This window comes from Oncorhynchus tshawytscha, linkage group LG18 (assembly GCF_018296145.1).
Source record: "Oncorhynchus tshawytscha isolate Ot180627B linkage group LG18, Otsh_v2.0, whole genome shotgun sequence".
Lineage (NCBI taxonomy): Eukaryota > Metazoa > Chordata > Actinopteri > Salmoniformes > Salmonidae > Oncorhynchus > Oncorhynchus tshawytscha.
In genome coordinates this window covers 16,907,103-16,929,597 of record NC_056446.1, presented here as the reverse complement: position 1 = coordinate 16,929,597, position 22,495 = coordinate 16,907,103, and the positions used below count along the sequence as shown (strand labels likewise).

Here is a 22,495-nt window from a genome sequence, read left to right as displayed (position 1 = left end):
TTACTGGTAAAATCCTGATTCCCACAGCAATCATTTGACAGTCACTGAGCCATGGACCAGACACGGGTCCCAAGACAGCTGTTTAAAGATTAAACCCACTTTTCAAGAAGATGGTGGTTCATGCAGCTGGGTTATGTAATGGGCTTTGGCTCTGCATAAAATGTAGTCCCTATTGTCTTGAAATGTATCAACGAAGACGGTCACTTATGGTCGTTTTGATGTGTGTGCAGGTGTGTGTATCAAGGAGACCAAGAGTGCTCTGAGTGGCGGGCGGGCCAGCAGGGAGCTGTCATACCTGGACCAGGTGGTGGAGCTAACCTATGAGGGAGGGGCTGTGTGTGCCGCCAACCCCGCCCTCACACACAAGAGCATCATCAGCTTTGTGTGCAAGGCCCACAGTGAGGCCAGCACGGGGCCGGTACTGGTGGACTCGGACAAGAACACATGCACACACTTCTTCTCCTGGCACACGCCCTTGGTGTGTGAACACCAGGTAATGACCGGTGGCGCTTCCCAATTCCAAAACAACCCGTAGCCTCCTACCCCTTAAACTTAGTAGATCTGAAAGAATTGGATAGATGTAACCATTATGGCAATTTACCTTTTGATACGCTAGCTGGGATTTCTTCAACCGTGCTTACCAGTCATGCCATACAGATCAGGCAACCAGTGAGTCCTTGATTTAGAGTCATTTCAAACAAGTCAGTGTGCTGCTTGATAAAGTAGCAGTGTGGTAGCCATCAGATAGAGGCCCCATCTACTGTAACTGATCACTGAGGCTCACTGTCTGTGTTGACTAACTAAACAAAGTAGTTCATGTGCTATTTACGTAAATGACTCTACTGTGAGTTACCACTATGAGGTGGAAGAGAAAAGGCTATGTGAATACATCATGTTTAGTCTGCTAAATGGTAGACCATTAGAGATTACTTGTATGTTGAGTTTAACCTGACATATAGAGGTGTACAAATCTTAACAGCTGTCAATTTTGCATTAGAATTGGTTTACTGTGATAGGTGTATTATATCTGTACATTTTTGTAATAGCGACTTTAATATTTAAACATCAACTTTGCTGCCTGAGGTATGCATTTTGTCCTTGCTAGCCCCCTCGTCTGTCTCACAATCGTGATGTGTTCCGTAGGTCAAGTGTTCAGTCCTGAACGGCTCTACCCTAATCGACCTGACCCCTCTGATCCACGTGACGGGCTACTACACAGCCACCAACGAGGACCTGGTGGACAAGGACCAGTCTCCTGACTTCTACATCAACATCTGCCAGCCCCTAAACCCCATCCCTGGGGTCACCTGTCCCCCAGGGGCCGCTGTCTGCATGGACCCCGACCAAGGGCCCCCCATAGTGAGTCGACAAACACAGAAACATGCGCGCACACACACACACAGCAGAAATGAACACTCATCAATAGTATTCCGTCTGTGTTTACAAACCAACATGTTCAATTATATATTTCCCTGTGTCTCTCTCTCTTGCTAACAGGACATTGGTCGAATCACCTCCGGTCCAGAGTTCAACAGCGTGACCAATGAGGTGTCAATCACCTTCAACAGCACCACCGCCTGCCCCTCTGACCCCACACAGAACTACACCTCCACCATCATGTTCACCTGCCAGAGGGGCCTGGAGCTGGTCGGTACCACATCAGTGGCACAGATGACGTGTCTGTATATTAGAGACCTCTCATTGTCTTGTTTTCTCACTGATTGCTCTTGTGTTGAAATAGTTTTCCTCTAAAATCAGGTTTGGCGTCTTGGAAAGCTTGTGCATGTTTAGTCTTTGTGGTATTAAAGCCACTCTCCTGTCCTGTCCTGTCCCCCCCAGGGCTCACCCCAGATGATCAGGAAGCACAAGTGTATGTATGTGTTTGAGTGGGCCACTCCCGTGGTCTGTTCTGACGCCACGCAGACCAAAGGCTGCACCCTGACAGACTCTCAGCTGCAGTTCACCTTTGACCTCTCACCCCTCTCTGGGGAGATTCACGTGGGTAGACCTTTTTATATATGCGACCTCTTACCCTCAACATATCTACATGTTCTGTTCTACTTAGCTATACGTGGAAAGTATTCCTTTTTCATGATGCCTTTTCATCCATTGTCTTTCTCTTCCAGGTGCCTGTCGGCTCAGAGACCTATAAGATCAATGTGTGTGGGGAGGTGGCAGACCCCAGCTGTAAGAACAGTGCAGTGTGTGTGCAGTCGCCGGGCGGATCAGCGTTTTCCTACGGCATCAGCCAGGCCATGACTATGGACTACAAACACGAGGAGCAGGCTGTCATCATGCAGTACGGAGGAGGAGACGTCTGCCCTCCAGGTTAGACAGGCTATCCTCAGTACCACACCCTGGTGTCTATGGGCAAGTCAAATGACAACCTTCACGCCACATATATTGCACAATGTTTGTCCAGTGTAGCAGTGGCTTATAGGGAATAGGGTGTCACATAAGAGTGCAGCCTGTAATGATTTGATGTTTATCAGCCTGTTGTGCTGTATCTCAAACGGAAGCTCGTTTGGGCCTTATATGATTTCCATTTCTCCATTTCAGTGACTGAGAATGAGGAGGTTTGCGTTTTTCCCTTCAACTTCCTGAAGAAGTCGTATACGGTGTGTACAACCGAGGGCAGGATGGACGGGAGACTATGGTGTGCCACCACCAGTGACTTTGACAAGGACAAGAAATGGGGATTCTGCGTTCACGGTAATGACTGTGTTGAAATGTGTGTAAAAAAAGAAACTATTTTGAGTGTGTGTCTCCTTAGGGGCTCTGGGCGTAGTTGTCCTCAACTCTGCTGTGTGTGTCGTGTCTCAGTGACAGGGAAGAGGCAGTCGTCCATCCTGTTCACCTGTGACCAGTCAGCCGGGCATGGCACCCCACAGCTGCTGAGTGAGACTGGGGGCTGCGCTGCCACCTTCCAGTGGAAAACCATGGCTGTGTGCCCACCGAAGAAGATGGAGTGTAAGCTGGTGAACCAGCACCAGACCTTCAACCTGCGCACCCTCTCCTCTCTCACCGAGCCGTGGAAGTTCAGCCACAACAAAGCAGCGTATGTTTAGCTTTTCCCTACTGCTTCTCTTTCTCTCTCCTCCTCTCCCTTTCTTCCTCTCCCTCTGTACCACTTGACGAGGATTGAACATGCACAGTAGTGGTTAGGCACTAGAAAACATTTTGCCATCTCCAGGTATTACATCAACCTGTGCCAGGGGATCCATGGGGGCCTGCCAGACTGCCCCGAGGGCGCCACGGTGTGCCGGAAGACCAGCGATGGGAAGACTCAGACCCTGGGCCTCATCTACACCCAGAAGATGGCAGTCTCTGGTGGGTTTTACAGACTTACTTACTGACACTTACTTCAAGTTGCATGTTTGTGTAATGAACTGAAACGTCTTACGTTCTTCTTAGGTTTGTGTGTTTTGTTAGGAACCCAGTAATATCAGTCCTGATACTTATCCCCTTTAAGGAACCCAGTAATATTAGTCCTGATAGTTATCCCCTTTAAGGAACCCAGTAATATTAGTCCTGATAGTTATCCCCTTTAAGGAACCCAGTAATATCAGTCCTGATACTTATCCCCTTTAAGGAACCCAGTAATATTAGTCCTGATACTTATCCCCTTTAAGGAACCCAGTAATATTAGTCCTGGTAGACTTATCCCCTTTAAGGAACCCAGTAATATTAGTCCTGATACTTATCCCCTTTAAGGAACCCAGTAATATCAGTCCTGATACTTATCCCCTTTAAGGAACCCAGTAATATTAGTCCTGATACTTATCCCCTTTAAGGAACCCAGTAATATTAGTCCTGATACTTATCCCCTTTAAGGAACCCAGTAATATTAGTCCTGATACTTATCCCCTTTAAGGAACCCAGTAATATCAGTCCTGATACTTATCCCCTTTAAGGAACCCAGTAATATTAGTCCTGATACTTATCCCCTTTAAGGAACCCAGTAATATTAGTCCTGATACTTATCCCCTTTAAGGAACCCAGTAATATTAGTCCTGGTAGACTTATCCCCTTTAAGAAACCCAGTAATATTAGTCCTGGTAGACTTATCCCCTTTAAGGATCCCAGTAATATTAGTTCTGGTAGACTTATCCCCTTTAACCAACCCTCCTTTTCCCAGATAAGAAGATCCTAGTGAGCTACGCTATGGGAGACACTGTGTGTGGGAACGGCCTCCAGGCCAAGACAGTGGTCCAGCTGACATGTGGTCCTAATATAGGCCAGCCCAAGCTGCTGAGGTGAGTGAGCTGTGAGTAGCTAGCCTGGGAGAGCTTCCTCTCCTGTAACCCTGTCCCAGATCTCTTTGTGACTTATATAACCAACTTTTATTGTTGTTGGCTATTCAGCACAAACAGATCTGGGGACCAGGTTACCTCTCCTACAGAGGAAAGCCAACTGGCCTCCAGCCAGCAAAATTATGTAGCCATGTGGCCAAAATAAACCTGTATCCAACTGAATAACACTAGGAAAAGTTACTGAATGTTCAAGTTGAAAATTGACCACTTTAAAGGTCATATTTAATTTTCTAGTTAAACTTTTCTGTCTCTCATGGTTTCATTTGTCACTCTTTGAAGGATGTTTGTTAACTTTCACTGTACCACACACATACAGTACACACACACACACACACTCTCAGTGTCTCTGTCTCTTTGTGCCTAGCGTGGATGATGCCTCGTGTGAATTCGTGCTGGGCTGGGAGACGCGTGCGGCATGCGCTGTTCAACAACATGAGGTGGTGATGGTCAATGGAACCATCAAAGTCCCCGATACAGGGGCCAACTTCAGCCTGGGGGCCCTCTACCACAGGTGAAACCTCTCATCATCAACACAGTTCAATCAACTCACTTTGTCACAACAATCCAGGCCAATTATCACATTCACCCTTCAGATCCACTAATGAGGATATTGACATACAGGAACCATCATTCAGCCAGAGTTAAAACATCTTATGTTGAAACCTGTTATGAGTCAAGTTCATGTGCTGGGCCAAAAACCTGTTTTTCTTCAGGTCATTGAGGTTATATATTGCAAAACAAGCTTCTTTGCATCCAATCGGTATCACATAACGACCTCACTTGCTAAATTAATGCAAACTCAAGTCGGGAGTGCCTGTGAATGGATTCACATCAGGATTTCCTGAACCCAGACAGAGCGAGATCACAGGTCAAAGCCTCTTATATCAGATAGTCAGAACTGCATGAACGCCTATCACAACAACAGTGGGCCTCCTTGGACACAGTTGAACCTCTCTACGGTTGCAACAGGGAACAAAAAACATTTATCAATGTACTAGAGGAAAGATGAAATAAACCTTTTATAAATGTCCTCAGACTGTTTTTTTTGTCCCCCTGTCCACTCTGTAGGCTCTACCAGGCCTCTGGGGACATCCGCGCCAACGGGGACAAGTACATCTATGACATCCAGCTGTCAGGCATCACCAACAGCTCCTCCTCCAAGTGTCTGGGGGCCAACATTTGCCAGGTGAAGATCAATGGAGACCACAGGAGGAAGATCGGCTTCTCCAGCAAGGCCAAGTACTACATCAAAGGTAAAAGACATACGTGCCAGACACAGGTTTACTCCAAAGTGGTCTGGGCTTTTGGGTAATACAGTGTGAGTGGGTTTGGGGAATAGTTTTGATTGTCCTCAGTGTCTCACCTTGCGTTTTATTAAAGATTAAACGGATTTCAACATCACTCACAAGATACAGTACTTGGCAATCAAGTAATGCAACAAGCGCACTCCTTTAAGCTGCTTGTGATTGACAGATGGACTCTCTTTCTCTCTCTACTCAGATGGTAACCTGGACGTGCTGGTCCCATCTGAGTCTGTGTGTGGGCGGGACAAGTCCACGATGGTGTCGTCGGCCATCTTGTTCCACTGTAACCCCTCAGCAGGAGAGGGCATCCCAGAGTTCCTGTTGGAGACGGATGGATGCCAGTACCTCTTTACCTGGCACACCGCCACTGTTTGTGGTCTAGTGTGAGTCGACAACTCTTTACACACGGACATCAGGGTACTGTTCAGTTGTCTCGATACAGGAGAAAGGGCTTTGAAACAGAGGAAGTACTACCTAAAGTTGTCCTATAAAAATGCTACGATTTTCATCTTACACTTTAAAGCTCTTTCTTCCATTCATTGAATTGGACTTTGAATTTGAATGAAAGATGCTGTATAAAGTAAAGAGGTGTGACATTTTGTCTGGTGTGCCATACAGAACCTCCGTGTCCAAGAAGACTACTGACGATGGAGGGCAGGACAGTACAGGCTTGTCTGGAAGGAGACGGGCAGTCCTGAGCATGCTATTGGTTGTGGTGGCCATCTGTCTGCTGGTTCTGCTACTGCACAAACGAGAGCGGAGGTAAGAGATACCTACCATTCTTTTCCTCCCCACAGCTTTGTACTGTTATTACAAAATCTATGTTTGAAAACAAAATATAGAAAAAGCTCCTCTATAATCTTTTCCTAAATCTCAAATGTTCTGTTTCCAGGGAGCTGGTGATGCAGAAAATTACTGGATGTTGTAGGAGAGGAAATCCTGTCTCTTATAAATACTCAAAGGTATGCATGTTAATAACTATAGTACACCAATCAAACCAACATAGCTATGTACTTCCATAGATGTAGAATCCTGATGTATGGCCTATGGGAGCTACACTAGGTGTCGGGGGGGGCACTGGAAGCTAGCATGAGCCACTTTATCCTATTGTTCTCAGGCGTGAGCTGCACTTTGAAATCTTGAAAATGGAACCGAAGCATAAGTTAGAGCAGTACGAGTCTCTTGATAAGCCGGCGCATGCTCTGCAAACGTTACACATCGGGTGTAGCTCCTATGTTAACTCACAGTATGCTATAGTTTCTCTTTCAATTCAGTGTTTCTTTTTTCACAGCCATTGATTCTATGTCAATGTACAGTCGTGGCCAAAAGTTTTGAGAATGACACACATATTAATTTCCACGAAATTTGCTGCTTCAGTGTCTTTAGATATTTTTGTCAGATGTTACTATGGAAAAGAACTGACATATAATTACAAGCATTTCATAAGTGTCAAAGGCTTTTATTGACAATTACATGAAGTTGATGCAAAGAGTCAATATTTTCAGTGTTGACCCTTCTTTTTCAAGACCTCTGCAATCCGCCCTGGCATGCTGTCAATTAACTTATGGGCCACTGATGGCAGCCCATTCTTGCATAATCAATGCTTGGAGTTTGTCAGAATTTTTGAGGTTTTGTTTGTCCACACACCTCTTGAGGATTGACAAAAGTTCTCAATGGGATTAAGGTCTGGGGAGTTTCAGGCCATGGACCCAAAATATCAATGTTTTGTTCCCCGAGCCACTTAGTTATCACTTCTGCTTTATGGCGAGGTGCTCCATCATGATGGAAAGGGCATTGTTCATCACCAAACTGTTCCTGGATGGTTGGAAGTTGCTCTCGGAGGATGTGTTGATACCATTCTTTATTCATGGCTGTGTTCTTAGACAAAATTGTGAGTGAGCACACTCCCTTGGCTGAGAAGCAACCCCACACATGAATGGTCTCAGGATGCTTTACTGTTGGCATGACACAGGACTGATGGTAGCGCTCACCTTGTCTTCTCCGGACAAGCTTGTTTCCGGATGCCCCAAACAATCGGAAAGGGGATTCATCAGAGAAAATGACTTTACTCCAGTCCTCAGCAGGCCAATCCCTGTACCTTTTGCAGAATATCAGTCATTCCCTGATGTTTTTCCTGGAGAGAAGTGGCTTCTTTGCTGCCCTTCTGGACACCAGGCCATCCTCCAAAAGTATTTTCCTCACTGTGCAGCCTGCCTGCTGTCATTCCTGAGCAAGCTCTGTACTGGTGGTGCCCCGATCCCGCAGCTGAATCAACTTTAGGAGACGGTCCTGGCGCTTGCTGGACATTCTTAGGAGCCCTGAAGCCTTCGTCACAACATTTGAACCACTCTCCTTGAAGTTCTTGATGATCTGATCAGATCAAATCAAATGTATTTATATAGCCCTTCTTACATCAGCTGATATGTCAGTGCTGTACAGAAACCCAGCCTAAAACCCCAAACAGCAAGCCATGCAGGTGTAGAAGCACGGTGGCTAGTAAAAACTCCCTAGAAAGGTCAAAACACAGCCTGGTTTCTTCCTATGAGGGGTGGCCAGTCCTCTTCTGGCTGTGCCGGGTGGAGATTATAACAGTACATGGCCAAGATGTTCAAATGTTCATAAATGACCAGCATGGTCAAATAATAATAATCACAGTAGTTGTCGAGGGTGCAACAGGTCAACACCTCAGGAGTAAATGTCAGTAGGCTTTTCATAGCCGATCATTGAGAGTATCTCTACCGCTCCTGCTGTTTCTAGAGAGTTGAAAACAGCAGGTCTGGGACAGGTAGCACGTCCGGTGAACAGGGTTCCATAGCCGCAGGCAGAACAGTTGAAACTGCAGCAGCAGCACGGCCAGGTGAGAGTGAGTGAGTGACTTAAATTCATACAGGACACCGGATAAGACTGGAAGTCAGTGTAGGAAGGCTAGCATTGGAGTAATATGATTTTTAAAAATGGTTCTAGTCAGGATTCTAGCAGCCGTATTTAGCACTATTTAAGTTTATTTAGTGTTTTAGCCGGATAACCTAGAAGTGACAAAAGCATGGATTAATTTTTCTGCATCATTTTTGGACAAACTTTCTGATTTTTACAATGTTACGTAGATGGAAAAAAGCTGTCCTTGAAACAGTCTTGATATGTTCGTCAAAAGAGAGATCAGGGTCCAGAGTAACGCCGAAGTCCTTCACAGTTTTATTTGAGACGATTGTACAACCGTCAGATTCAACAGAAGATCTCTTTGTTTCTTGGGACCTAGAACAAGCATCTCTGTTTTGTCCGAGTGTAAAAGTAGAACATTTACAGCCATCCACTTCCTTATGTCTGAAACATAGGCTTCCAGCGAGGGCAATTTTGGGGCATCACCATGTTTCATCGAAATGTACAGCTGTGTGTCATCCGCATAGCAGTGAAAGTTAACATTATGTTTTCGAATGACATCCCCAAGAGGTAAAATGTGTATATATAGTGAAAACAATAGTGGTCCTAAAACGGAACCTTGAGGAACACTGAAATGTACAGTTGATTTGTCAGAGAACAAACCATCCACAGAGACAAACTGATATCTTTCCGACAGATAAGATCTAAACCAGGCTAGAACTTGTCCGTGTAGACCAATTTGGGTTTCCAATCTCTCCAAAAGAATGTGGTGATTGATGGTATCAAAAGCAGCACTAAGGTCTCGATAAATGGTTGATTTAGGTGCAATCTTACTGGCAGCAATATCCTTGCCTGTGAAGCCCTTTTTGTGCAAAGCAATTATGACGGCACGTGTTTCCTTGCAGGTAACCATGGTTGTCAGAGGAAGAACAATGATTCCAAGCAACACCCTCCTTTTGAAGCTTCCAGTCTGTTATTCGAACTCAATCAGCATGACAGAGTGATCTCCAGCCTTGTCCTTGTCAACACTCACACCTGTGTTAACAAGAGAATCACTGACATGATGTCAGCTGGTCCTTTTTGTGGCAGGGCTGAAATGCAGTGGAAATGTATTTTTGGGATTCAGTTCATTTGCATGGCAAAGAGGGACTTTGCAATTATTTGCAATTCATCTGATCACTCTTCATAACATTCTGGAGTATATGCAAATTGCCATCATACAAACTGAGGCAGCAGACTTTGTGAAAATTAATATTTGTGTCATTCTCAAAACTTTTGGCCACGACTGTAGGTGTTGGTGTGGTGAGTTCCCAGTGCTAAATCTCACCCCTGTCTGTCTTGTCTGTCCCTGCAGGTGAACATGGATGATGAGGGAGGGGAGGATGAGATGGAGTGGCTAATGGAGGAGATTGAGGCACCAGCCATGTCCTCCCGCCTGGGGAAGGAGCACCAGGAAAACGGCCACATCACCACCAAGCCCGTCAATGCCGACGCCCTACGCTCCTTTTCCCTGGAAGAGCAGGAGGACAGCGAGGAAGAGGTCTTGTCCGTCCCCGGGGTTTGCGTCCTCGGTGGTCGGACCACCCTGCGGCCCTCAGGATCCAGGACCCGCTCCTCGGGGCCCCTCCGCAGTGCCCTGTTGGAGGAGGAGATTGACGAGGACCTGGTGGGGCTCCTGGGGGACGGGGACAGCAGGGGTAGGGCCAAGCCTTGCCGTAACAACAGACCCCCCCACAGGAAACAACAAGACCCCCAGGATGACAGCGATGAGGACCTGCTGACAGTGTGAGGGACTCTCCATCCTCCCCCTTTCCACCTAAACTATTATCTCTCTCCTCTTCTCTCCTCTCTCTTTGAATGTCTCCACACAACGATGACAACGCAAGAAAGCAGAAACCCTTAGAGGCTTGTTTTTCTAAAGAAAACGATGCAGAATGTCTGTTGGCTGTTTTACAGTTTTAAAAAGCAGATTTGTTTTTGTCCCCTCTTCAAAAGAAAGTTGATTCCTTCCTGATGACAAATGGTGTTTTCATCAAATAATTGTATTTGGACTATTTGATTTAGTTGATGTACATAGGTAATGTTATAAAGTGCCTTCAGAAAGTATTCATGCCCCTTGACTTATTCCACATTTTGTTGTTACAGCCTCAATTCAAAATGGATTAAAAACACACAATACCCCATAATGAACAAGTGAAAACATGTTTTTAGAAATTTTAGCACATTTTTGGAAAATGAAATACATACTGTAATTGGACAGGGAAATGTGCGATACAGAGTTGTATTGGACAAGTTTAAAAAGATTGACATTTCGGACTTCAATGGCCTTCTTCAGAACAATCACAAAGGGAATGTAATATGGAAAATTAAAACTTATTGACTCAAAACATTTCCGCTTGTTATGTATAATTAGTCGTAAACATTTCTAAAAACATAATTCCACTTTGACATAATTTTGTATTGTATGGGGGCCAGTGACACAGTCTCAATTTAATCAATTTAAAATTCAGGCTGTAACACAACAGAATGTGGAAGAAGTCAAGGGTTATGAATACCTTCTGAAGACACTGCATATATGGATTTAAAATTTGTCACTTGCATTTACCAGAGAATCACTTATTCACATTTTAAATTAATTTTGTGGACTGATTTTCACGTTGAATCTCTATACTGCTAACCTTGCAAGGTTTGGGAATGAAAAACCTCTTAATTTATTGGGGGGGGAAAGGGACTGGAAACTGTGGTGCTCATTTCATGAATCATAGCATTGGTTAATAGGATTGTTAGGTTTATTATTCAGAGATCCTCAAATCATTATGGGGTTTTGTACTTGCGCACCAAATATGCATCACAGGCACAGCTAGTTGCTGTATCTGTTAAGTGCTAAACATTAACTCTGCTTCTAGAGCAGGGCTATTCAACTCTTACCCTATGAAGTTCAGAGCCTGGGTTTTCTCTTCTACCAACCTGGTCTAAATTAGTCCCTGATTAGAGGTGAACAATGAAAGAATTCAGTGGATCTAGCTTCAAGGTCCAGAGATGAGTTTGAGGGTTCTAGATGTTGCCTTGTCAAAGTCATGACCCAAGTTTATTTGAAAAGGGAAGTTTTCTGTCGAGCTACAACTCCCCTTTTTGTCAAACTGCATGTGCTATCCCTCATAAATGGAAGTAAGGAACGCTGTAGTGCCATGATTAAATGTATTTGTGAGCTTGAGATCCCCTTTCAGTCTTGCTCAGCAGTATCTATCCCATGCAGTCTCTACTGCAGGGGTGTCAAACTCATTCCATGGAGGGCCTCGTGACTGGCTTTTTCCTTTCAATAAAGACCTAGACAACCAGGCGAGGGGAGTTCTTCACTAATTAGTGACCTTAATTATCAAGTACAAGGGAGACAGCGAAAGTCCGTAGGCACCCGGCCCTCCATGGAATGGGGTTACAGCAGCAATCGCAGTGTGAGTATTTTTCTAGGAAAATACAGTGAGCTACGAAGTATTGGGACACATTTTTGTTGTTGTTTTAGCTAAGTACTCCAGCACATTTAGAAGTTACTGCACTTTTTGTACATAGTCCCCCCCATTTTAGGGGACCAAAAATATTGTGACATATTCACTTGTGTGCATTAAAGTATTCAAAAATTGAGTGTTTAGTCCCATATTCCTAGCACACGATGGCTCTACAAACTTGTTGGATGCGTTTGCGGTTTGTTTTGGTTGTGTTTCAGATAATTTTTTGCCCAATAGAAATGAATGGTAATAATGTATTTTGGAGTCACTTTTATTGTAAGTAAGAATAGAATATGATTCTCAACACTTCTACATTTAATGTGGATACTACCATGATTATTGAGAGTCTTGACGGGATTGTGAATAAATACAAATTATACTCCCAAAACATGCTAACCTCCCCTGTTATTGTAATGGTGAGAGGTTAGCATGTCTTGGGGGGTATGGTATTTGGGAAAATACCCTAAAATTAAAGCTGACAGTCTGCACTTTAACCTCATAGTCATTGTATAATTTCAAATCCAAAGTTTACAGAGACAAAACAACAACAAAGTGTAACACTGTCCCAATACTTTTGGAGCTCACTGTATGGATTATTTGAAATTAATTTAGCATTTATCAGTTGGCATATACACACACACACACACACACACACACACACACACACACACACACACCAGTACACAAACCATATGTACACAGGCAGTCACTAATTCTACTCTCATGTATCTTTAGTTGGGACAATGTCTCATAAATGTCAGTGGTACAGAATAGAAATTAGAAAATGCTTTTGAAGTGGAACTCACCTCACTAACAAGTCTGACTATATGATTCTTTGACAAAGTTCTCTCTCTTGGACTGGACTTCAAGTCATACTTCAAGATGGAGAGTTTATTTGTAATGCCAGTGTTTTATCACTAGTGTTGAAGCTAATATTCACACCGTAGCAAACGGCCGGCCACATAGCGACCTTATCCAAAAAATGATGGTTCACCTTTCAGGGTATTAAGGTTTGTACACGTTATTAATAGGAGAAAAGTTTTGCCGAGGTGGTCCTCCCCGCAGCAGAAGAAAAAGCCTCACAATATTTTCCATGGGTTTTTTTTTGTTTGTTTTTTATCACATTTTGTATTTATTTTCATGTTTCCACACCTCCAAGATCATGAATTGAATTTGTGACATAACTGCACAAGGGTACTTTGATATGGGGAAAGAGCACTTGCTACTGTACCTTCTCTGAAGCGATAGAAACTCATCCTGTGTGGTAATGATGCAACGAGTAATGCTTGTTGCATCATGTCTAGCTCTGCTGTAAGCACTAAAGCACGTCTGCTTGGTTCATTTATTTGGATACGAAACATGGGGAAGGGGCTCCTTGAGCTCCATTCTGATGAGGTGATTTTGTTCTTGTATGTTATGTTCTCAAATGTGTTTTACTGCATTTTTCTGTTTTTCATATTTCAAATGTAAAAAAAAAAATATTGCATTATTTTAATAAATAAAGAGATCAGCTGTCTGACAGTTTAAAGAGTAACATTTATCACTTCCAGGATTGTGGAGATTTTTTGAAGGTCAACCGTTTGACCTCAACACATTGATGCATGTATTAAACAGAACCTCAGAAGTCTCTGTACTGTACACCAGTACTGTTTGTTTTTTTAAGTCACTACACGTTTCCCTATTGTAATAAATCACTGAGGCCTCACATGGCAAACTTGAGGTGGGCCTACATTGCTGTTGCTTCTAAAACTCCCCAAGACCAGGTAATCAAGCAAGTAAACAAAGAGAAGTATAAAAACTAATGTACATTGCTCAAAAAAATAAAGGGAACACTAAAATAACACATCCTAGATCTGAACGAATGAAATATGCTTATTAAATACTTTTTTATTTACATAGTTGAATGTACTGACAACAACATCACACATAAATTGTGATTGGAAATCAAATTTATCAACCCTTGGAGGTCTGGATTTGGAGTCACACTCAAAATTAAAGTGGAAAACCACACTACAGGCTGATCCAACTTTGATTTAATGTCCTTAAAACAAGTCAAAATGAGGCTCAGTAGTGTGTGTGGCCTCCACGTGCCTGTATGACCTCCCTACAATGCCTGGGCATGCTCCTGATGAGGTGACGGATGGTTTCCTGAGGGATCTCCTCCCAGACCTGGACTAAAGCATCCGCCAACACCTGCACGGTGTTGGGCTGTAAGCACAACCCCCACCTGTGGACGTCGGGCCCTCATACCACCCTCATGGAGTCTGTTTCTGACCGTTTGAGCAGACACATGCACATTTGTGGCCTGCTGGAGGTAAATTGTCAGGGCTCTGGCAGTGCTCCTCCTGCTCCTCCTTGCACAAAGGCGGAGGTAGCCTTGCAACAGCTCGCATTGATGTGCCACCCTGGATGAGCTGCACTACCTGAGCCACTTGTGTGGGTTGTAGACTCTGTCTCATGCTACCACTAGAGTGAAAGCACCGCCAACATTCAAAAGTGACCAAAACATCAGCCAGGAAGCATAGGAACTGAGAAGTGGTCTGTGGTCCCCACCTGCAGAACCACTCCTTTATTGGGGGTGTCTTGCTAATTGCCTATAATTTCCACCTGTTGTCTATTCCATTTGCACAACAGCATGTGAAATTTATTGTCAATCAGTGTTGCTTCCTAAGTGGACAGATTGGTTTCACAGAAGTGTGATTGACTTGGAGTTACATTGTGTTGTTTAAGTGTTCCCTTTATTTTTTTTGAGCAGTGTATAATGTAACAATGAAAAACTGATGGATATCCTTTGTGGTTTGTGATGGACCATCAGTGAATATGTAATTGGATTGGAAACTTTACCAAAAACCAAAAGCTAATCATTCTAAAATGATGTTCAAAGTTCCCCATGTCTGCAGCCTGCTCTAGTGAACATGTCTAAATGCGTTGTTGGTCACTGGTAGGTCGAAGGTCAACTTCTCTGTTGGACCCTTGATGTCTTCACACAGTTAAAAACCCTGCACAGGTCCCTCTGCAGTCACAAATGTCTTTGAGACCGAAAGAACTGCTACCATGTACTCATACACTTTTGATGACATCCTAGAGGAGGCGGGCAAGTTCGGCCGATCGCAGAAGCGTATCTTTGCCCTGCTATGCATGGTCTCCATGCCATGGGCTGGTGTCTACGTAGGTATTGTATTCCAAGGGTTCACCCCAGAGCACTGGTGCCGAGACTCAGGGGTGAGTCAGATCCGGAAGAGCTGTGGCTGGAACCTGATGGACACTAGAAAGATCACGGTCCCGGTGGTCAACACCTCAGGAGTGTTGGTCCACAGCCAGTGTGAGCAGTATGAACTGAACTGGAATGCTACGGGTCTGACATGTGACAACCCAGAGTCTGACCTCACTGACGCCCTTCGCAGCAAAGCTCCCATGACCTCCTGCAAGGAAGGATGGGAGTATGACTACAAGGGGAGACAGTCCTTTGTGACAGAGGTGAGAACTCCATGAAGTATTCCTGAAAATGTTCAAGACATTTCATTTAAATTGGATGTCAGAACAAAGAATAGATTAAGATGGCAGTAAATGACAAGGTATTTGTTCATTTCAGTTTGACCTGGTGTGTGCTGATGCCTGGGTGGTGGACATGTACCAGGCTACACTCAACGTGGGCTTCTTCATAGGGAGCATAGCCATTGGATACCTAGCTGACAGGTAAGGAAGTCTATGTGGATGGTCAGACAGAAGATCCCACCAGTGCAGATGTCTTACTGACTTTTAGAATGACTTAAAAACAGCAAAGTGAAGGGAAATGGACTTGCTAAAAGAGTGAACCCTGAATCAAAGAAGTAAACTTCTGAAATACTGTATGTTCGGAGATGGAAACATGAAATTTGAATTTACATCCCCGTATTTACCTTCTTCTCTTTCATTTTAGATTTGGCAGAAAGGCGAGCTTCTTGGTGTCCAACCTATTGAATGGGATTTTTGGAATTCTTGTGGCATGGTCTCCAAATTGGGTAACCATGCTGGTCTTCCGAGCATTATATGGCTTTGGTGTCAAGGGAGGCTGGGTGGCTGGATATGTTCTGAGTAAGACAACATTACTTACTTAAACAATGTCTACAATTTTAATTTTACATTTCAAGTTGTAGTTTTACATATTGTAGTTGTAATATTTACATTTCAAGTTGTAGTTTTGCTCTTGTGGAGATAATATTTCAGCTTCATGTCAGAAGCTACCTCACTTTCCCTATGTATTCTCGGGGTCCTGTCCTCATGCCCTGCTTCTCTCCCCTCTCCTCAGTCACTGAGCTGGTAGGAGTAGAGTACAGGAGGACTGTGGGAGTCGTCTACCAGATGTTCTTCAGTGTTGGAATTCTCATCCTGCCCCTCATCTCCTACTTCATCACAGACTGGCGCTGGTTGCAGGTGGTCATCACTGCACCTTATATCCTCTTCCTGTCCTACTACTGGTAAGACCTGGAACTGCCTCATACTGTAGATATTCAGGTATATTTAAGTTTATGTTTCATGTCTTCAAGCTTTTTATAATGAGTTTTTTGTTCTGGCTTGCAGGTTTATCCCGGAGTCTCCAAGATGGCTTCTCTCTCAGCACAATGCAAAGAAAGCTGTGGAGATCACTGAGGCAATAGCGAAAGAAAACAAGAAAACCCTCTCCAAGAACATTGAGGTGAGAAATTACGGTTGAAATGAGTAACTGAAATGTAGTTTAAAATGACTCACATTTGGCCATTGTATCTTACAGATACTCAAAGATGCCATTTCATGGTAAAGTAGGTTGTATTGTAACTTACATAATACTACTGTACTTACAGACGATGAGAGACGACAATGCCGATACCTCAACCGCCTCGTTCATGGACCTAATCAGAACTCCAAAAATGAGAAAACACACCTTCATCCTTAGTTTCAACTGGTAAAATCTATTCGACAAACAGCAAGAACATTACTGGAACTTTAATGGCCTTATTAGTCACAGCTCACAACTATAATATTGCCTTTACAGCCACCGTAGACCCCTCAGTAAATAACTGGTGTCTTTCTTCCAGGTTCACTAGTGCTGTCGTCTACCAGGGTCTTATCATGCGTCTAGGAATCCTGGGAGGAAATGTCTACATTGACTTTCTCATCTCTGGTCTGGTGGAATTCCCTGCTGCCTTCCTCATCCTCTTTACCATCGATCGTATCGGACGGCGTCTTCCCTTTGCCACAGCCAACATTGTAGCTGGAGCAGCCTGCTTCATTACTGCCATGATCCCCGAGAGTGAGTCTACGATAACGTCGATGTCAAATGGCAATGACGTGCCTGGTTGAATTTGTGTTACACTTTCCTCTCATTGTTCTTTCTCGCACATACAGCCATGTTCTGGTTCAAAACAGCGGTGGCCTGCATAGGCCGGTTGGGCATCACCATGGCTTTTGAGATGGTGGTGTTTGTGAACACTGAATTGTACCCTACGTTTGTCAGGTAAGAGTAACCCGCAGGGCTTTTGAAGGCAGTCAATTCAGGAAGTAAACTGAAGTAACAATTCAAAATTTGAAAAAAAAAAAACGGCATCCATTTCCAATGACTTGTCAATGACCTGAGGAATAGAAGCTATTTATTTTTTTCTATTAAAATCCTTTCCTGAATACTGACATTACGCATAACAGACAGTTTAGTTTAAAGCTGAAATTCCAGACAGTGACAGTGGTTTCCATCCTCAGGAACCTGGGTGTGTCTGTGTGCTCCACTCTATGTGACATCGGAGGCATCGTGGCCCCGTTCCTCCTCTACAGACTCGCTGCCATCTGGCTGGAGCTGCCACTCATCATCTTTGGTACCTAATTACAATGTTAGAAGATGATTATACACATGCGTCAGTAATATTTTAACACGGCAACGCTGTAAGAAGTTGAATCATGTACTGTACCAGTATCTCAATATCTTGAGCTTGAAACTAATCATTTTGGCTAATGTAGCCTCAAGCTGTTTAGGGAATGCAGGCACTCATATGCTGATGGTGATTTATTTGTGTTGTACAACACAGGTACCCTTGCGTTTCTGGCTGGAGCTTTGGTCTTGCTGTTGCCTGAGACCAGAGGTGTGCCACTTCCTGACACCATCGATGACATTGAGTTTCCAGAAAAGTGAGATGTCTAACCATCAGTTTCTATTATTTCTACAAGTGACTGTGTTGAAACATCATGCTTTCAAACAGTAAGGTTAATATTTCAATAAAATGTCAGCGGTGAACAATCTATTCATTGTGTATGTCTGTGTTCCTCTTACCGTCTCAGATGCGAAGAAAAAGCTCTGAGGAGTAAAGAGCTGAGGAGGAAAGAGATGATAATGCTCTTACCCACCGCCACGATGACCAACAAAGAACCCGAGACTGTCTGATTCCTTCCTGGGAACTTCACGTTTTTGTGATGAAAGTATGAGAAAGTAGTGATGAGCAGTATTTTATTATTTTATGTTAAAATGACCTGTTTGTTTCATTTGTTGTCTCTAATACGAATTAAGGATTTCCTTCACCTTTACCATGTTTCCTGGTTTTACTTATCCGTTAGTTACAGTATGATTTTCCTCTCAGATCATGCGCGTTGTTTTGTTTAATCATGTGTTTAAAGCAATTTACATATTTTTTTTTTGTCGTCGTTTTTGCCCAAGCTTTTTTATAAATGTTGGTAATATTGTCGTCATATAAAGCGCATTCAGAAAGTATTCAGATCCCTTCCCTTTTTCCACATTTTGTTACATTACAGCCTTATTCTAAAATGGATTAAATACACATGTTTCCTTATCAATCTACACACAATACCCCATGATGCCAAAGCGGAAAAATAACAGAAATACCTTATTTTGACAAGTATTCAGACCCTTTGCTATGAGACTCGAAAGGTGCATCCTGTTTCCATAGATCCTCCTTGAGATGATTCTACAACTTGACTGGAGTCAACCTGTGGTAAATTCAATTGATTGGACATGGTTTGGAAAGGCACACACCTGTCTATATAAGGTCCCACAGTTGACAGTGCGTGTCAGAGCAAAATCCAAAAGAGCAGCACCCTACCGACAAAAAAAACTCTTAAACGATGCCGAAAGATAATTATTTTCCTGACACTGGTCATAGACCCATACAAGATTACTTTGAATGTAGCCAAAGGGAGCGTGATAAGATCATTATTTCGGAGACGCTTTTTGACATGCCGGGAGGTAATTCTGACCTCTCGAAAGAACTGTTAAATTTATCTAAGCGCCAGACGAGAACGCATCTACATATAGTCACTCTTAGTGATTATGTGCGTCAAGGCAATATTCCACCGGGCATCAGGTGGCAAAAAGAACCATCATTGGGACAGCGCACAGATGATTTCTGTGAGCGCTGGTGTTCCATCCTGAACAAATGCTCTATTGATTTAATGACATTAATTGTTGACCAGTTGAAGAAGGATTTTATTGAAATGGATAACACGATTAAAGACTAACGCACAGCTCTACAAATAGCTGTTAATGATGATGGCATATTCAATGAACTGATGAAAACTAACCAAGCGCTCCAGGACAAGTTGTCAACAGAAATAAAGGAACTTAAAATCAAGAAATTCAACTAAGACAAAAAAGACAAGGCCGAGGATAAAGTCTACTTCTGGAGAAACCCTGACAAGGGAGGTCCTGCCTCTTCCTCTCCATGGCAGACGCAGGAGGGATGCCGCTTACTTCGATCCACCCTCGTCTGATCAACGCTCTACAACCAGCGCCTCATCGGCTTCCAGTTTTTTATTCAACGAGAGACTGGAAGGGCGGAGGTGGCCGCAGGCACGCGCATCGATGAGATGCCGCACCAGAAGGGGTAAGAAGAAACGACTATCAGAGGCAGAGGAGACCGTTCCCACGGTCCCAGAACCCACGGGACTGAGTGTCTTTAATTTATCAAGCAAGATATTGAGCCCTGCCCATGTCTCTTTGCTTAATAAAGGGTTATCTTTTGTGCCTACAACCCAGTGCAACGATTTTGATTCTTACGGTAGACATGTTTAAATTTAAGGGAATATTTTAGCTCCCCTAATTCTGACACTACTATTGAACCAGTAGGTGGCTCTCCTGCACATACTCCGACTCATTTTAGAAGCAAGAGTTGTTTTATACCTCCAGCAAATCGCAATCACTCTATCGAGACAAATTGCAGACTTGTGGAAAAAGATGTTGGAAATCTCCTTGAGAATAAACAGGGGTCCAAATCTTTCCATAATTTACCTAAGGATGAAAAACAAGCTTTGCTTGATTTACAATCCGATACGTCAGTCCTTATTCGTCCTGCTGATAAGGGTGAGGCAGTTGTACTCATGGATAGGACAGTTTATGTACATGAGTGTCATAGACAGCTGCTTGACAACACCTTTTACAATAAACTCAGAAGTGACCCTACCCCAATTTCAGAATACTATCTTTACTGTCCTAGATGGGTATTTAAGTTCTGGTCAGATAACCAAAAAATAACATTACTTTTTGTCTATGCCACTTTCTATACTTTGCCGAAATTACACAAGAATGTTACAAAACCTCCAGGGCACCATATTGTAGCGGGCATTGATGCAGTAACGGCCCCTCTATCTACTTTTGTTGACTTTTTTATTAGACCACTGGCAGATCAGCTCCCCTCCGTTGTAAAGGACACCAGCAGTATGATCTCTATCATTGAATCTCTTGATCCTCTCCCTGAGAATACCTTGTTAGTTACTTTTAATGTTGAGTCATTATACACAAATATTCCACACGAGGGCGGTATTGTAGCTATGGAACATTTTCTTCTGCAACGTGACCCTAATGAACTACCTTCCAGTGCATGCATTATAACATTGGCTGAAATAGTACTCACACATAAATATTTAATGTTTCTAAATTATTTCTTTATTCCGATGAAGGGTACTGCTATGGGATCACCCATGGCTCCTAACTATGCTAATTTGTATGTGGGTTACATGGAGAAACAGTCTATTTTCAATCCTCTCAAAAAAGTTTTCTTGCCTAACATCATTATTTGGAAACGGTATATTGATGATATTTTTGTTCTGTGGAGTGGTGATGCAAAACAGCTCCAGGCGTTCCATGCTTTTCTTAACTCCTGTTCTGAGCATCTGAGATTTACTATGCAATCTGACACACATCAAATCAGTTTCCTTGATCTTCTGATCTTGTGTGAAGATAATGTTCTATACACTGATCTTTACAGGAAACCTACTGATCGTAACAGTTTGTTGAGGGCTGATAGTTGTCACCCACTTCCCTTGAAAAATAGTTTGCCCTACAGCCAATTCTGTCGAATCAGAAGAATTTGCAAAAAACAATCCGATTTGGACAGAAATATGGCTGAGACGCAAAGAAAGTTCAAGGAGAGGGGCTACAAAAATGATCAGATTAATATTGCCATTGAGAAAATTCTAAACAAAACGAGACATGACCTTTTTCAAGGTCAGTCTCGCAAAAAGACGCATTCTTGCGTTCTAACTGTCATGTATTGTCATATTATGTCTTGTTCCTGTTCTTTCTCTTCACTCCGTTTCCCTCTGCTGGTCGTATTAGGTTACCTTCTCTTCCTCTCCTTCCCCCAGCTGTTCCTCATCTTCTCTAACTACCTCGTTCACCCTTTTCCCACCTGTTCCCTTTTTCCCTCTGATTAGGTCTCTATTTCTCTCTCTGTTCCTGCTTCTTTCTTTGTCAGATTCTCGTTTGAGTTTCTCATGCCAGAACCAAACTATCGTCTCGTTTGCTTCACCCTTGTCCCATCCTGTCGGAATCTGCCTGTTCTTCTGATGCTACGTGTGATCAGGTACCTCTGTCCGCTACGACCCGCGCCTACCCAGAGAGACCAGCAGTCTGTCGCCGCAACCCAGCTATTCTCCTCTGCTGCTAAGAAGGGGACTCTTTTGTAAATATCAGAAGGACTTTCTGCTTCATTTGTCGCCCTCTGAGGGTTGTCTATTTTGCCATTTTCTACATCTGAAGAGGATCTATGTCTTCCCTGTGTTTTTACATTAAAGGACTCTGTTTTTGTTAAACCGCTTTTGGGTCCTCACTCAAGTGCACAACACTAACTACCCACTATTCAAAGCGTTCTGAACAAATTAAGGGGATTGTTCACAAACATTGGCACATTCTAAAATCCGATGATAGTCTCGGTAATGTGTTTTCGGACCTTCCCTTTGTCGTATTCTCGCGGGGCAGAAATCTCAGAGACCAATTGGTACACTGATTTACCACCCCAAGATATTCCTGAACAACGTCTATTTGCGCCCCTACTGGATGGAAATTACAAATGTAATGCCTGTGCTCAATGCAATGGCACTTACAAATGTAGATCCTTCAAACACCCACAAACAGGGAAATCGATCCCAATCAAAGGTGTTATCACGTGCTCCACTAAGGCAGTTACTTATCTTATAAATTGTCCTTGTGGTTAAAATTAAGTGGGTAAAACAAAGCGCGAATTAAAAGTACGTATCTCAGAGC

General features: G+C 43.4%; 2 protein-coding genes across 2 annotated transcripts in view; both read left to right on the top strand.

The window, feature by feature from the left end:
* The window catches only part of igf2r (insulin-like growth factor 2 receptor), a 33,772-nt gene extending 20,259 nt beyond the window's left edge, over positions 1 to 13,513 (top strand). The window contains exons 34-48 of the mRNA XM_042300716.1: positions 231 to 493; positions 1,144 to 1,359; positions 1,498 to 1,647; positions 1,840 to 1,998; positions 2,127 to 2,328; positions 2,560 to 2,712; positions 2,824 to 3,058; positions 3,194 to 3,330; positions 4,139 to 4,256; positions 4,678 to 4,824; positions 5,382 to 5,566; positions 5,814 to 6,000; positions 6,236 to 6,379; positions 6,510 to 6,579; positions 9,849 to 13,513. Of these exons, the coding sequence (XP_042156650.1) occupies positions 231 to 493; positions 1,144 to 1,359; positions 1,498 to 1,647; positions 1,840 to 1,998; positions 2,127 to 2,328; positions 2,560 to 2,712; positions 2,824 to 3,058; positions 3,194 to 3,330; positions 4,139 to 4,256; positions 4,678 to 4,824; positions 5,382 to 5,566; positions 5,814 to 6,000; positions 6,236 to 6,379; positions 6,510 to 6,579; positions 9,849 to 10,283 (2,801 nt within the window). The 3' untranslated portion in view covers positions 10,284 to 13,513. The remainder of the gene's footprint in view (positions 1 to 230; positions 494 to 1,143; positions 1,360 to 1,497; positions 1,648 to 1,839; positions 1,999 to 2,126; positions 2,329 to 2,559; positions 2,713 to 2,823; positions 3,059 to 3,193; positions 3,331 to 4,138; positions 4,257 to 4,677; positions 4,825 to 5,381; positions 5,567 to 5,813; positions 6,001 to 6,235; positions 6,380 to 6,509; positions 6,580 to 9,848) is intronic.
* A 1,199-nt stretch (positions 13,514 to 14,712) lies between these two features.
* Positions 14,713 to 18,741, top strand: slc22a2 (solute carrier family 22 member 2). Its single transcript, XM_024378676.2, has 11 exons — positions 14,713 to 15,474; positions 15,590 to 15,693; positions 15,917 to 16,071; positions 16,286 to 16,454; positions 16,558 to 16,672; positions 16,818 to 16,918; positions 17,052 to 17,266; positions 17,362 to 17,470; positions 17,710 to 17,822; positions 18,033 to 18,132; positions 18,283 to 18,741. Exons 1-11 carry the CDS (start codon positions 15,052 to 15,054, stop codon positions 18,383 to 18,385), a joined length of 1,707 nt encoding a protein of 568 aa, XP_024234444.1. The 5' UTR covers positions 14,713 to 15,051; the 3' UTR covers positions 18,386 to 18,741.
* Positions 18,742 to 22,495: the final 3,754 nt, after the last annotated feature.